The 15010-nt window shown below is 39.0% G+C and overlaps 1 protein-coding gene across 2 annotated transcripts; it reads left to right on the top strand.

The window, feature by feature from the left end:
• Window positions 1-1163: 1163 nt before the first annotated feature.
• Window positions 1164-14823, top strand: cckar (cholecystokinin A receptor). Of its 2 annotated transcripts, XM_088073154.1 has the most exons (6): window positions 1164-1779; window positions 2288-2539; window positions 6984-7245; window positions 7785-7909; window positions 8473-9078; window positions 12292-14823. In XM_088073154.1, the coding sequence occupies exons 1-5, from the start codon at window positions 1659-1661 to the stop codon at window positions 9057-9059; spliced, it is 1347 nt and encodes a 448-aa protein (XP_087929280.1). In that variant the 5' UTR covers window positions 1164-1658; the 3' UTR covers window positions 9060-9078; window positions 12292-14823. The 2 variants fall into 2 exon arrangements, with proteins under 2 accessions (XP_087929280.1, XP_087929279.1); XM_088073153.1 differs by having other exon boundaries at window positions 8473-14823.
• The last annotated feature ends 187 nt before the right edge of the window (window positions 14824-15010 follow it).

Genomic DNA, 15010 nt, shown 5'->3' with positions numbered 1-15010 from the left:
AGGGGAAACTAGAACCAGAGACTTTGGTTCCGACTTGAAAATCTTTGTTCCTGCGGTAAAATATGTGCAGTTAATATACTTAATATCACATTAAAAAAAAAAAAAAAAAAATTAAAGTACTATGCTCTCTGATTTTTATTTTTAGGTTTTAGTTCTTTGTGTTTTCTAGGCTTTTGTTGTTGTTTTTCTGTCTGTTTTTGTTTTTATCTGTTGTTTTTAACTTGTTTTTATTGTCTTGTTGGTTCATTATTTTTTCCAGCGAGCTGCTTGGCGCTTTAATTTCCTTCGACATTAATAAAATTAATCTGATCTAATTTAAAACCTTAATAGCTAGTTTTCTTTCAAAAATATGGGAAGAGGGTAACAATCAATTTAATAAGAAATAGCCTTAAAATATTAAGAAATTGGTGAAAAGTTACAAGACAATTACCTGAAAATAAGCAACAAAAACATTTAAAAGAGAAAGAAAATTACATCAAGAAAGTGCTAAAAACATTTCTCTTTTTTTTCTGCAACATAATCTTATATATATTATATAATATATAATTAAGAGAATTATATATATATAACTGATCCAAAAATTAGCAAGAAAAGTGTCACCAAAAAACATAAGAAATATACTTTAAAATTAGCTTTAAAAAAATGAACAGGCAAATAAATAAACAAAAGCTCAATAAATGAAATTACCTGAAAAAGTGCTTGAAAATTATAATAATTTTCTAAATCATAATTTTTAAATATGTACTCCTGACAATAGTGACTATAGTTTTCTGGACATTTTCCAAAGCTGTTTAAAAATAATTGTCCAAATCTACTTATTTCTTCTTTTGGATGTTTCTTGCCAAGTTGCTCATTGTCTATTTTGCCATGTTTTTGAATTATTATTATTATTATTATTATTATTATTATTATTATTATTATTATTATTATTATGCTTTACCAGGGAGAGAGACAATATCCCCTGCAGCTTCAACATGTGACCGACTCCAAAACACTGGAGTTGGCCTTGTTTGCGCACTAATGACAGCGCATCTCTGCACCCATCAGAACAATTACAGCACGAGCTCCCATATTGCTGCTGACATGTTCACATGAAATGCCACAGCAGGAGATTTCATGCTTTGAAATGTGTCAGAGAAGCAGCCTGACGCAGAGCAGAGCCCTCCTGGCACAGGGGATTTGATATTTTAAATTGAGTTAATGTTCTGTTGTGCACCTTGGATTTTGGGTCCAGTATAAATGATACTGGAAATTAGACTTATTGGAGGTATTAATAAAGACTCGAGAGGAATGGTGCGTGCAGAACACATATTGCCGACTTACCAGCGAGCAGCAACTCAATTTATGAGGTGTTTCATTAAAAAAAGGCAAAAGGAGGGGGGACTTGCACAGACCCTAAAGGCGGGCTGAGCGCTCAAGAATGCGTCCAGTCGCACATGTCAGTGAGCGGAGCGCAGCACACTGAGAGCGCACAGGAAACTTGTCGACAATATTATATTAATACATTTTTTTCGTATGTTTTTTCTCTTTACTCAAAACTGAGAGGAAATACAGCGACGCGTCTCAGCATTTGGAGCTTGTTTCTTGCAGGAGCATGACGCATGCTGTTCATATGACTGATTTCACTTGAAGCTACACACAGAGAGAGAAAACGCGCAATGGAGACGTTCACCATACACGACATGCTCATAAATTCAACTGACCTCAACAAGATTTTGTGTAATTTTGGGATCAAGAATATCACGGATTGCGAGGAGGAACCGTCACGCGAACCTAAAGGTAAAAGTTAATTTATTTATTTTTTGTATAAATGCCATGGAACACCCTCTCCAAAAACTGTAGAAATGTGATATTAATATTTACTTCAAATGCAAACGACTGGCTCCAGTTTGTGCCAAAAGGAGTGACTGCTTTGGGCATTTTTTGTGCGTCAGTGCGCATTACGCATATGGCTCAGGTCCTCCATAGAGTTATTGGTTTGTAGAGACACATATGTTATCGCTGAACACTATTTCTGCCTATGCAAAGTGAATAAATCTGCCACAATAAACGCAGAAAGAAAAATGCGCACAAAGCCTGCGCATTTCTATGGATAAAATCTAAAAAGGCAAGGAAATCTTTTATGGTGACATGCCAATAAGTATTATTTTACAAACATTTTACAACATTAGAGTGATTTATCTATTTAAAAACAGTGATTGAGGGAGAGGGCGAGCCAAAATAGCGCACGTTTGAAGAATGACCAGAGTTTATGTGTGCGCACATGTGCCTCCCACTCCCCCCCCAGACATCAACGAGACAGTGCGGATCGTCCTCTACAGCCTCATCTTCCTCCTGAGTGTCCTGGGCAACAGCCTCATCATCGCCGTCCTGGTGAGGAACAGGCGCATGAGGACAGTCACCAACCTCTTCCTGCTGTCTCTGGCAGTCAGCGACCTGATGGTCTCACTGGTCTGCATCCCCTTCACCCTCATCCCCAACCTCATGAGAGACTTCATCTTTGGCATCGGCATGTGCAAGCTGGTCATGTATTTTATGGGTGAGTGGGGAGTCATTTTTGGTTACTTTAAACCCTTTGAAACCTGGGAAAATTTGCTTTATTTCTCTAAAAACACGAGAAGAAATGACCCAAAATGTAGTTAAAAAAAAAAAAAGTGTAAAAAAAAATCTGGAAAATTATCAAAAAGAAACAGAAACAAACAAGAGAAACAAACAACAGCAAAAAAAAAAAACAATGGGCATGTTTAAAAAAGAGCACAAGCTTAAGCATTATAATAATTACATAAAATTATTTTAAATATAGAATTATTATAATCAGAAATATCGTTTTCTGGGCTTTTTTAATATATATTTTCAGGATCTACTAATGTTTAATAAGTGAAATTTGAACACTTATAAAAGGCATTTTAACACAGCCAAGAAAAGTGATGTCAATCCAGGTTTCAAAGGGTTAAACTGTGATAGATTCTCTTGTCTTTTCTCAAATCTTGTCAAAATTTGCATCAAAGTTTGACTTTGACTGAATTATATACACGCTCTGTGGCCCTCTAATTCAATCCCCATTTTGCCAAAAATATTATTGTGACTCTTCAATTTGTCATAATTACTGTAAGAAGACTTTTTTTTACTCAAGGTAAGCCGATGACGTCAGCTGAAAGTTGGGAATTTGCCATATTTGTTTGAATTTGAATCCCAGTGTAATTTAAACATGTAAAAGTTTTTGCACAGATGACATCTAATTCAAACCCTCTTCTGTCAGAAAATATTATCATAATACCTCAATTTATCAATATTCTCAAAATTGGGAATATTTCTTTCAAGCACGGCAAATTATGACAAAAATTTTCAAATTTTGCATCCAAGTTTGACTTGACTGTAAAAATGTTGCATTAATGCTTGGTGGCCCAATTCTGCCAAAATATTACCCTGATACCTTGATTTATCATTTTTACTTGAGTAGACCTTCTTTTACTCAAGGAAAGCAAATGACGACAGTTGCAAGTTAAAAAAATCAGCAGATTTGTTCAAATTTTGCATTCAAATGTGATTTAAATGTGTAGTTTTTGCACTGGCGCTTTGTTGCCCTCTAATTCTGCTATTTCACCTAATATTCCATCATGGCCGATACAAAATGATTCAACGCTGTATGTCCATGGTGCATTATTATTATTATTATATTTTTTAAATGTACTGATAATTGTATTATATGGCGGAAAGACTGTGTAATTGGAGTCATGTTGGGTTATGTCCTATGCAAAGTTCATTTCCTGGTTGTTTAATGAGCTAAGATCGAGTCAAAGGAAAAGTCATCACAAAGTTTAGTTTTACCCGAAGCCATATTTACAACACCACTTCAGTTTAACTTGCTACTATATTTCCCATTTACATGTGCAATCTAGACAGGAGTAATTATAGAAATCTTGAGCAAAATGATGGATGGTGCAGAAGGATAATTATTTATGAATGACATGAGTAAACTGGAAATGAATTCAGTCCATAAAAATCTCAAATTAACCGAGAACAGCAGAACTTTAAACGTCAGCCTCCGCCCAAAAGAGTGTTTTTCTTATTGTCTCTTTGATGTCTGAGCTCCACAGTGCAGAATAATGTATGTACAGAGTCGGAAATTAAAAAGCTGTTTTCACATTCATCTGCTGAAGGGCGAAAAGCGTCTGTGCTCACTTTGAATCTGAGGTTAAAACGTACAAGCAGCCAATCCAATCCGCTACAGTGTGCAGTTTGCAGGGGTGTGATACGAGGTACAGCGGCTGAACATTAGAAAGCTCCGTGCACGTAAACGGCAACACCTGACCTGCTTCAGAGAGACATGACGCAAACCAGTCCAGGAGGTGAGAAAGACAAAAAAATAAAAAAGAAATATTACAGTAGCTACCCTACACTTTAAAACCATATTGTTCTGACTTTTATAGTGAAATTTCTAACCATATTATGACTTTTTCTAAACGAAATTTTTAATCCTGTACTGTACTGTGACTTTTTTCATCAAATTCTCCTAACACCGTACACCATACAATACTATGACCATTTTTTCCCAAAATTCTGTATGGCATATTATTCTATGACTTTTTTTTATACTATACCATACTACAACTTATACGGTACTATGTTTTTCATTACATTTTCAAAACCATACTATACTATGACTTTTTTCACAAATTTTTAATACCATACTATATTATGACTTTTTCTAATTGATTTTTTTTAACACTGTACTATACTAAGACTTTTTTCTGACATTGTTTGTATACCATATATCTGAAATATTTTTATTTTATTTATTTTCTATACCATACTATACTTTTAACACTCAGTAAAATTATTAATATTAAATCCCAACACCTTTACAAAGCATTAAATCTCCTCCCATGCAAAACATTGTGCCAAAAACAACTCTTTGTGCCAAAAATAATTTAAAATATTTGTGTTTAATATGACCAAAAATAGGAAATAACCAATCCAAAAAACTTGCTTTAAGTTTAGCTCATAGTTAGACTTTTAAAATTTGTGCAAAATCCTAAAAAATCATGCTCTCCGTTATTATAAAGCCGAGTCTGTTTTTGTTTGTGGCAGTAAACAGACCTTGTTTTTTACAGGCACAGATTCTAGAAACATACTTATCTGAGTTAAATTACAAAATGATTTTTCAGACGATTAACATCAGAGGCCACAGACAGCCAGTCAGATCAGGTATGTGGTACACTGCTCCCCTGGCTTTAATGTGCTTGTGATTTTGATTAACTCCCGAAGTTTCTTCCCCTTTACCTCTCAGAAAGCCTCCGCTGGGAGCCTTGTAATCAGGTGCAGTCATTACCGATGACGCTCCTTCACTAATATTTCATTCTCATCCAATTAGAGGTCAGCTAGGAAATCTGATTTTCTTTTTTCCCCTAACTTCCTGTTGCTTCTTTTAGTGAGATCAGAGCGCTGTCATCCAGCATTATTACCTCATTTGTCCGTGTGTTTATCAGTTTATTTGTCGCTCCTCTCAGATTGCACAAAGGGATCATTTGAATGTATTTATAGTTGCTCTTGTTTGTGCGTTGATGCTGATCTGGTAGCTGACAGTGCAGGATGCGCTCTGTGGCCGCTCAGCAGTGAAATTTTAATGTGGCAAAAGATTAATGTGCCGTAGCATCACAAGCAGTGTAGTAAACATGGTGACATGTTGTGAGGATGCCGACCATCCTGGGTGTTAAACAGCCCACAGCAGAGGGAGAAAAATAAAAACCATAGTGGAGAGAAATGCTCATAATTAAAGGAAAAGTTACATTTTGGGAAATGCACTGAATTTGGCCTCTTGTTGAGAATTTGTAAAGAAGTTTGATTTCTTTCTGTTAAATATGAAGCAATAGCCTTTTTTTTAAAAACCTTTGGACAGGCTAGTTCTTTACCCATGTTCAAGTCTTTATGCTGAACTAAAATAATCTTAAATCTTCTGCATTTTATTCCATATTTACTGTGCAGATATGAGGGTGTTAACTTGTATTTCCCATTAAAACCAATGCGAAAACGCCTTGAACCTGGATTATTGCTAATGGCCAGCAGGGGGCGACTCTACTGGTTGCAATCATAGGACGCGTTCGTAAAACTAATCCGACGCTCTACACTAAAGTAACCGCATTTTATTTCCACATGAATTAACAAAGAGTTAATTAATGACACATTTGCTTCACTCGGAGTCCCAGTCTCAACAACCAAACTTTCTTTCGAATACGGTCACTTTTGGCTCCAAAAACCAACTTGGCCTGACCTATCTGGCTAAAGGAAAGATTGAAGACTTTTACAAGATCTGGACATCCTTTCTGCAATTCATTACGGACCTATCTGTGTAAGAAATTAAGTTGCAACTGTTAGAAGTATGCATATATTGTTGCACTGAGAGTATGACGCTGTTGGATGGGTGGGGAGGGTAGGGGTGGGGGGTGGGGGCATAGGGATTGTTGTAAGGGTTAAAGTGTTATGTTATAATAACAAAAAACAATAAAAAATGTTTGGGAAAAAAAAAACAACAACTTGGCAATCACCAAAAGGCCAAACTCAAGGTTTAATAGTAGTACTCTACGGACAGATACTTCATGATAAGGGCTGCAAATTGTCAGCACTTACATTAATCGATTATTGGTTGAATTAACAATTGATTAATCGATTAATCCGTATTTGAAAAAAACATTTAAAAATTTGCTAATTTCAAACAATTTCAGATGTGTTTTTTGCTAAATCAAAGCTCACAGCTACATATTGCACATGCTTTGACACGACTGAACAGCCTCGTCAGTTGACTGTTTAAATTTGAAAACATTTGATTAAATTATTAACAACCGATTAGTTGATTTTCGATTACTTGTTGTCATCTCTAGTCACAGTGGCTAAATCCACTTCTTTTGTACAGTCTGTGGGCTCAGTTTTAGACAAATCAGAGCTCAATCCCAAAACTAAAAACAAAAATATTCTGATCTGTGCAGGTGTGTCAGTGAGTGTTTCCACATTCAACCTCGTGGCCATCTCACTGGAGCGCTACAGCGCCATTTGCAAACCGCTGACCTCCAGGGCATGGCAGACCAAATCCCACGCCGCCAAGGTCATCACCGCCACCTGGGTGGCGTCCTTCGTCCTGATGCTGCCCTACCCCATTTCTAGCACCCTCAAGCCGTTCACCCGCCACAACAACAGCACCGGGCACATGTGCCGCACGGCGTGGCCCAACGACATCATCCTACAGTCCTGGTGAGTTCGATATAAGTGCATGAGGGAGCGTCGTACCTTTACTGTCCCAGCAGGGCGTCTTCACACTTTGATGCACTCAGGACTGTGTGGCAGCTGAAGTAGCGCACTGCTAATTTCAGATGGCCTCTTTATTGATTTTCTCAGTCTGGTGCTGCTGGTGTGAGACGTCCACTTGGGGAAATCTTCGGACATTACATAGATCCAACCCTTCAAAATAAAAGCGCATAATGTTATATACTTGAGTCAATTATACATGTAAATTTATTTATAGAGCATATTTTAAAAATGAGAATATATAATATATAAATAAATATATAAAATGCATATTTAAATTATGATAATGGAAAGACAAAAGACAACGCTTATTACACATCACATACAATAGAAACAGTTGTGTTGTCACGTCGACATTTGTCTAGACTTGGAGGCAGGGACTCTAATTTCAGCAAGGCAATTTGGATCGATTTGGTGTTGATTTGAATTAGAAGCACTGGATGCTCATTTGCTTCCACTTACTCTCACTAATTTGTCCCTTGCAGGTACGTGTCGCTGTTGTTGCTGCTCTTCCTAATCCCCGGGATAATCATGATGACAGCCTATGGACTCATTTGCCTGGAGCTGTACCGGGGAATCACGTTTGAGAAGTCCAGCAGGAAATCTAGAGGTGTGGAAATAAACATATTGGCATTATGAAAAAATCAAAACCAACATCTTAGTCAATGTATCAATATTTTACAACTTCCCTAATCTTGTGGTATTCGGTGATAACACCACTAGTTTCTACTGAAGACATAAATCTACAAAAACAAATCAAAAGTATGAAGATTAAATTTTAATAAAAGGCTAAACAATCCCCCAAAACAGCTGGGCACTGGAGATTTTAGCAAACATGACTCAACATTTTTCACTCACATGCTCCACAGGCCGCACAGTACAGAGTAAGAAAGAAAATCCCAAGATCATTTGTGTAATTTTACATGCAGCAGTTGAACCATTATGGCATATGACCCACTGAGCAACTCTCATAGGGATGATTGGTGCCCAACGTTCAATGCTTCATCCAGTTCTCTTAATACATCCATGCTGTTAGCTTAAAGGCTACCCCTCCTTGGTTTGTAGCGTGAGGCCTAAACATTGAAAATGACCCCAACTTCCCAACTCATAAGGGACTCAAGCTGCTGATAAAACTGCTCTCTTGCACTCTTTTCATATTCTCTCCCCTGACAGACAGACAATCCAGCACTGACAGCATCAAGCCCGGTGACAACGACGGATGTTATCTGCAGCCGTCCAAAAAGAAGAGCATCTCCATGAGAACAGGCAACACCAGCACCATGTCCATGGTGGGCCGTGTGTGCAGCACCAGCTCCACAGCCAACCTGATGGCCAAGAAACGTGTGATCCGCATGCTCCTGGTCATCGTCTTTCTCTTTTTCCTGTGCTGGACTCCCGTCTTTGTGGTCAACGCGTGGCAAGCTTTCGACCAGCGCTCGGCTTACCGCCTGACCGGAGCGCCCATCTCCTTCATCCACCTGCTGTCCTACACATCGGCCTGCGTCAACCCCATCATTTACTGCTTCATGAACAAGCGCTTCCGCCAGGGCATGCTGGCCACGTTCACCTGCTGCAGCTGCTTGAGGAGAGGCGGCAGCTTAGGGAAGTCGACTGGGAGCAAGATGACTAAAGGGGAAGCGGGCAGATTAAGAGCCGGGCCAAAGACCAATGAGCAGAATGGTCATATCGCGCCAAACGGAGCCAGCACGCGCTTAACCTACACCGGCATCCGTGCATCGGCCTGGAGTGAGCTGACTTAAACTGGATTGATTCGTACATGTGTGTATGTGTGTGTGTAAGAGGTCTGGCCTGAGTGCAAACACTTGAAGGAAATCTGCAGTGTGTACTTTCAACGTAAAGCCATCACAGTGCGTAGAGGACAAGTTTATGAGCAGCTATAGCTTGGAGTGTGACATGAAGCAGGTACAAGATGAATGACTGTGGAGCAGAAGAGTACATTCAGTGCTCTCACAGAGCCGGATGTTTCCTTAAAGCTCGCCGGCTGATTTCTGGTCATATAAAACCTTGAAGGACCTCAAGTCTGACATAGCAAGGGAGTGTTTTTATGAAACAGGATACACATTCATGTAATGTTCCACTCTCCATATACTATTTTTAAACACATTACAGGGGCCAAATAGTCTTTCTATACCTTTTATTATTCTGAACTATGTGCACCAGGTTGGAAATATCCAAAACCACAATCAGTGCCAGAAGGATTAGATTGCAAGATAGCATCAGTTTCTACAAATTGCAAAACAAGATTTACCGCTTCGGGGTTGTATGCCTCTGCCAACAGTTACAGTTTACATCAATTTCTGCAAAATCAATTTCTGCGAAGTCACGGTGACCTTGACCTTTGACTACCAAAGTCTAATCACATCATCATTGACTCAAAGTGGACGTTTGTGCCAAATTTCAATTAATTCCCTCATGGTTTTCTTAAGATATTATGTTTACAAGAAAGAGACAGATGCAAGGTTATGGTGATCTTGACCTTTAACAACCAAAATCTTAATAGATCATTGTTGAGTTTTGAGTTCACAGTGAACTTGACCTTTGATCTTCGACCCGTTCGCTCAGTTCATTCTTTAGTTCAGGCGGTCGTTTGTGCCAAATTAAAAGAAATTCCCTCAAGTTGTTCTTCAGATATCATGTTTACAGGAATGAGACAGACGAAAGGTCACACTAACCTTGACCGTTGCTCACTTATATATAATCAGTTTTTATCCTTAATTCAAATTTGACGTTCATACAAAATTGCTCACCTCAAGAGGCTCTTGAGATATCGCGCTCACAAGAACAGGATGCAGAGACGGTAACATCCTGTAATCATAATGCTTACAGTATAAAAATTAGAGATTCTCTAACTCACCTTTAATGAAAACAGTTCACCGCATGACATGCTCCACCTAAGCTGAAAAGAAAAAAAAACGTAAATGAAAATTTGCAAGTACTCAAACTTGTACATGACTGCATTAGTTGATAAAAAAGAAACTTACCTCAAGGGGGAAACTCTTTGTAACTGTTCTGAAGCCTTTCGATCATATCTGTCTTTATCTGTAGATTGAGTTTGTCCAGTCGTCATGGAAATGGTCCAAGGCCGATAACGAAAATAATCTTTTCAGCGAACATGAACAAGCCTTAAATGTGAACAGTTCAATTTCCATGGCAACAGGGCAAACTCAGTGCCCTGCTGAAGATTGTGTGATTCTGATGAAAAGCTCTTCAATATTTTCTCTCCAAGGACAAGAGCTGAACTTTAAAACTCTTCAGTGTTTTTGAAGTCAAGCTCTGTAACTGTAAACCGCATAAAATACAAGATTTTAGCCCAGCCAGAACGTGTTTTGAAGCCAATGTGGGTGGTAAATGGACTACAAAATTAGCCCAATATGGCATTGTCTACGGGTTCCATAATGACCCCCACGGATCGGTTCACCAAAGTGGACCCCAAATTAAATCCCCTATATTTAGCCCATAACCTACTTGGTACCTACATAGCCCTAGTATAACCCATGTGGGGCCCCCTCTTGGTAAACCTCAAACCTGACTCACAAAGCAGGAATAGACAGAGTAGCAGTTCAGGATCTTTACTACAGGCAAGGTCGGTACACGGTAAATCAGTCCACAGACAAAGGTGTCCAAAACGGCAGGCAAAAGGGTGGTCAAAAAACAAGCTAGCACCAATATCACGACGCAAGAAACACTGGGAAGACTGCTGGAAAGCTCACACGGTGGTAAAGACAATCTGGCACAGAGGAGTGGGAAGACAGAGGCTAAATACACTGGGGCAGGTGAGACAATGACACACAGGTGAAACACATTAGGGCGGGGCTGGCGCTCACACGAAAGGGAAACTAGACAGAACGTGGGCGCTGAAACGAGATGTGGGACACCAAAATAAAACAGGAAGTGCAAGAATTGACAAAAATGATAAATAGCAGGAACGTATCTAAGAGTGGGACATGACAAAACCCACCTATGTGTCCAACAGACATGTGGCCATCATGAAACCTGTGGACAATCCCAAAAAGGACCCATTTTTCAGCCCATTAACTACTCACATGGGATGGATGTCCGAATTCAAACATTTGATTTTCTGTACCAAAATAATAGTATGACTGTAACTGCGGCGATAACTGTCAGCCGCGCATAACCGGAGCACCATGTAATTCATTGGTTTACATACACAGGAACTAGAAATATTAACAATTAACCGCCATGAGTACTTTTGACCGGTTACGCATTCGGGTCTGTAGGTTAATTTTGCTGTTCTTCATTTACCTGCACTGTGCACCATTCGGGTCACTCACGTTTGGTTGGAGCAAGCTAGCTAGTGGAGGTGCTCATTTGGCGATTAGTTTAGCTCAGTTTTGAGCTGTAAACCTCCTTTAGCATGGTTGACTAAGATATCACTGAAAGCTCTGTTATCACCATTAGCTGTGTAAGAGCGGCTTAATGTGCTAATATTTAGTAGTTAACAATGCTAAAAAAGGCTTTGTGGTCAAAATGAAGTCACTTACTTACCCGGGCGACCTGAGGGAGCATAATGTTCCTGCAGCGATAGCGTGCTCATATGATGTTTTTCTGTATGAAAACCCGGAGGCTAACGTCGACCAATGCTGCCATGCAGGGCAGGGATGCATTTCAGCAGTTGCAATCAGTCTCTACTGGAAATGACTGCAAACTGGTCGCCTGCATATGAAGAAAACACATAAAAATAGTCAGCAGCAGTAATTAACTATTCATGATTAGTAGGAAATTGGATAAAACATGAAAAATGACTGATATGGCCCTTTAAATAAAAAAGTCTACTCATATGTAAACAGGCTTTTATTTGTCATCAGCAGCGGCTGCCTGTCACGCTGTGATGTGACTGTACTCAGCAGCTTCAAAACAGTCCTGCGGTGCACAAACAGTTTTGCTCTCGTCCTTGACCCACTGTGTGTGTACCGTATGTGTGTTTAAATGTGTGTCTTTGTGTGCCTACAGGGGTTTGTACTGAGTGTACCACAGGAACTGCAGAGGCCTTATCATTTAGTGGGACTTTTAACACCTGTATCCTCTTCTTCAAAGAGCGAGTTCCTGGCATCACCCACCTGATTTCCGCTGATTCATACTGTTAAATATAGCAGCGTTAATGTAGCAACTTATTTTCTTGTTTCCATATGTTGTAATGTTCATATTGTATAAATTCCTATTTTAGGTTTGATGCATTGATGGAGATTTTGAAGTATTTTGTTTTGTTGCATGATAATGTGCCTATTTTGACTCAAGTCCTGTTAAAAGCGCACATAATTGAATGTAATCCGTGATTTTACATACATCTGAAAGTGGTTTTTGAGGGATGGTGTTGTGTTCTTTTGGTTATATTCAGACGCACTTGCCGTCTCCGGATAACCAACGTCTGGTTGACCATATAAAGACCTCAAGCGCCCAGTGTGCAAATGCGTCGGCAACGGCTCGGGGCAGAGTAACATGGAGCTTTTAACGGCTTTAATAAAAGTGGATCCAAAGGACAGAGGGCATTAGGGCCCAGACAAGTGGTGGAAAGAAAAGGGGGGAATCTGCTGGGACTTCTTCCCAAGGATAAAAGCTCCATTTGGGCTTGGTAGACGCCCAAAGCCCTGGGAGATGCTTAAAGGAACAGTTTGACCCAAAATCAAAAACACATATTTTGCCTCTTACCTGTAGTGTTATTTATCAATCTAGATTGCTTTGGTGTGAGCTGCAGAGGGTTGGAGATATAGGCTGTAGAGATGTCTCTCAAATATAATGAAACTAGATGTCACTCTGCTTGTGGCGCTCAAAGTATATATACATTTGAAAAACTCAACAGCAATGTCTCTTTACAGAAATCATGACCTGGTTGTTCAAAATAATCCACAGACATTTGCGTACTCTTCAACAAGCAGCTCGCGCTCTTGACAGCACAAGATGTCAACAAAAATGGTGTCCTCCTTAGCGGAGCTGTAATATATGTTAACTATGGTGCTAGGTGAGCTGAGTAGATGCACACTTCCTTCTGCTTGGTGATAACGTTAGCAGGTGGCTTGTGGGGCACAAGAACCGTTATTTAGAGGGACCTCTACCACCAGTGCTCAGCGTTTCTTTCTCATGCTTCAGTAATTCATTGTAAAGACAAAGAATAAAAAAACAGAAGTTAACTGTAATGAAATAAACCCAAATTCTTTAAAGGGATACAGCTCCAAGCTGTGTAGCTGGCTAGGAGCCGTTAGCTAGTAAGCTGGCAAGATTTTTTCAGTTCAAGCATGGATGTTGGTACAAATTACTTATGTCAATGTAATGTTAACACTAAGAAATTGTAGTCCCAAAAACGGTAAATGATTTCATAATTTGACAAAAAGGGAGTTGAAATGCAAATGCAAAGCTTTTTTCTTATGCTAGGTGAGCTAGCCAGCAGACAACAGTAATGAAATAAATTACAGTTCTACATTAAGAAAAACCTGCCGGCTAGCTAGAAAGCTAAAAGGTAGTACTAAATGTTTTGCTGCCAGCATTACATAATTAGCATTAATGGATGTTGAGTTGCTTGCTTATAGCTATCTAACTGCTGGCTAGCCCTGTTAAAATACTGTTAAACTTGCTAGAAGCTAGCTAACAAGTTAGAAAGCTTTGTTAAGATCAAGATGGTTCAAATTATACTTAGCCTTAGCGACTGTTAGTTTGCCCCACTTGTTTCATAGAAGTAACAAATAATAGTGATTTAAGAATTTGACAAAAAGGGGAGTTAAACTGCAATTAAAACTGAATTCAAAGCCTTTTTTTTCCAATTAAAAACTGAACTATGCTGTCCTCCACAGCTGAGGTGTAACGTGAGCTAGCTCAGTTGTGCTAGGTGAGCTAGCAGAAGATGCACAATTCCTTCGGCGCATTAATACGGTTTACAAGTGGACAGAAAATAGTTCCTACATGAAACTGCTCACAACAAGGTCTGTGGGTTATCTTGAGTAATTGAGTCATGATTTCTGGAAAAAGACATTGCAGTTGAGTTTTTAAAATGTATTTTTTTGTGCTTTAAGCACCAAAAGTCTAATATTTTGGAAAAGGAGGCAGACATCTCTACACCTAACACCTCCAACACTCACAGCAAAACAATGTCGACTGATAAATAGCTCCACGGCTGAGAGGAAAAATCTGAAATTTTGATTTTGGGATGAACTTTTTTCTTTTTTTTTTTTTTAAAGATTAGTGTTTTGGGCTTTATTGCCTTTAATTGACAGAACAGTTTCAGCGTGAAACGGGGAGAAAGAGAGGGGATGACATGAAGCAAAGGGCCAAGGCTGGAATCGAACCCGCGGCCGCTGCGGCGAGGACACAACCCCTGTATGCGGCGCTCGGTGGCTCAGTGGATAGAGCGGGCGCCCCAAGGGATGAACTATCCTTCAACTGTCACTGTGGGGAGAAAAAAAATACACAAGTTATTCATTTGTACTATTTCAGCTAAAGTGTAAAAAAATGCTTCTGATGACGATTAAACAAACAAAGTCAATCAAACACAAAGTGAGATTTTATATCACTTTTTTTATTTCTCATTTTTATGCCAATATTGCAAGTTTTTTTCTCGTTTTTTTTTCTTCTTTTAATGACATACAGATTTGAGCATGATCTGGAGCTGCAATATGTACAAAAACAAAACTAACGTATGTTATCAAAAAAACAAAAACAAAAAAAAACAAAAAACCGTCCC

The sequence above is a fragment of the Plectropomus leopardus genome, chromosome 23, assembly GCF_026936395.1.
Source record: "Plectropomus leopardus strain MGB_pleo_1.0 chromosome 23, ASM2693639v1, whole genome shotgun sequence".
Taxonomy (NCBI): domain Eukaryota; kingdom Metazoa; phylum Chordata; class Actinopteri; order Perciformes; family Serranidae; genus Plectropomus; species Plectropomus leopardus.
This window is presented reverse-complemented; position numbering and strand designations above follow the sequence as displayed.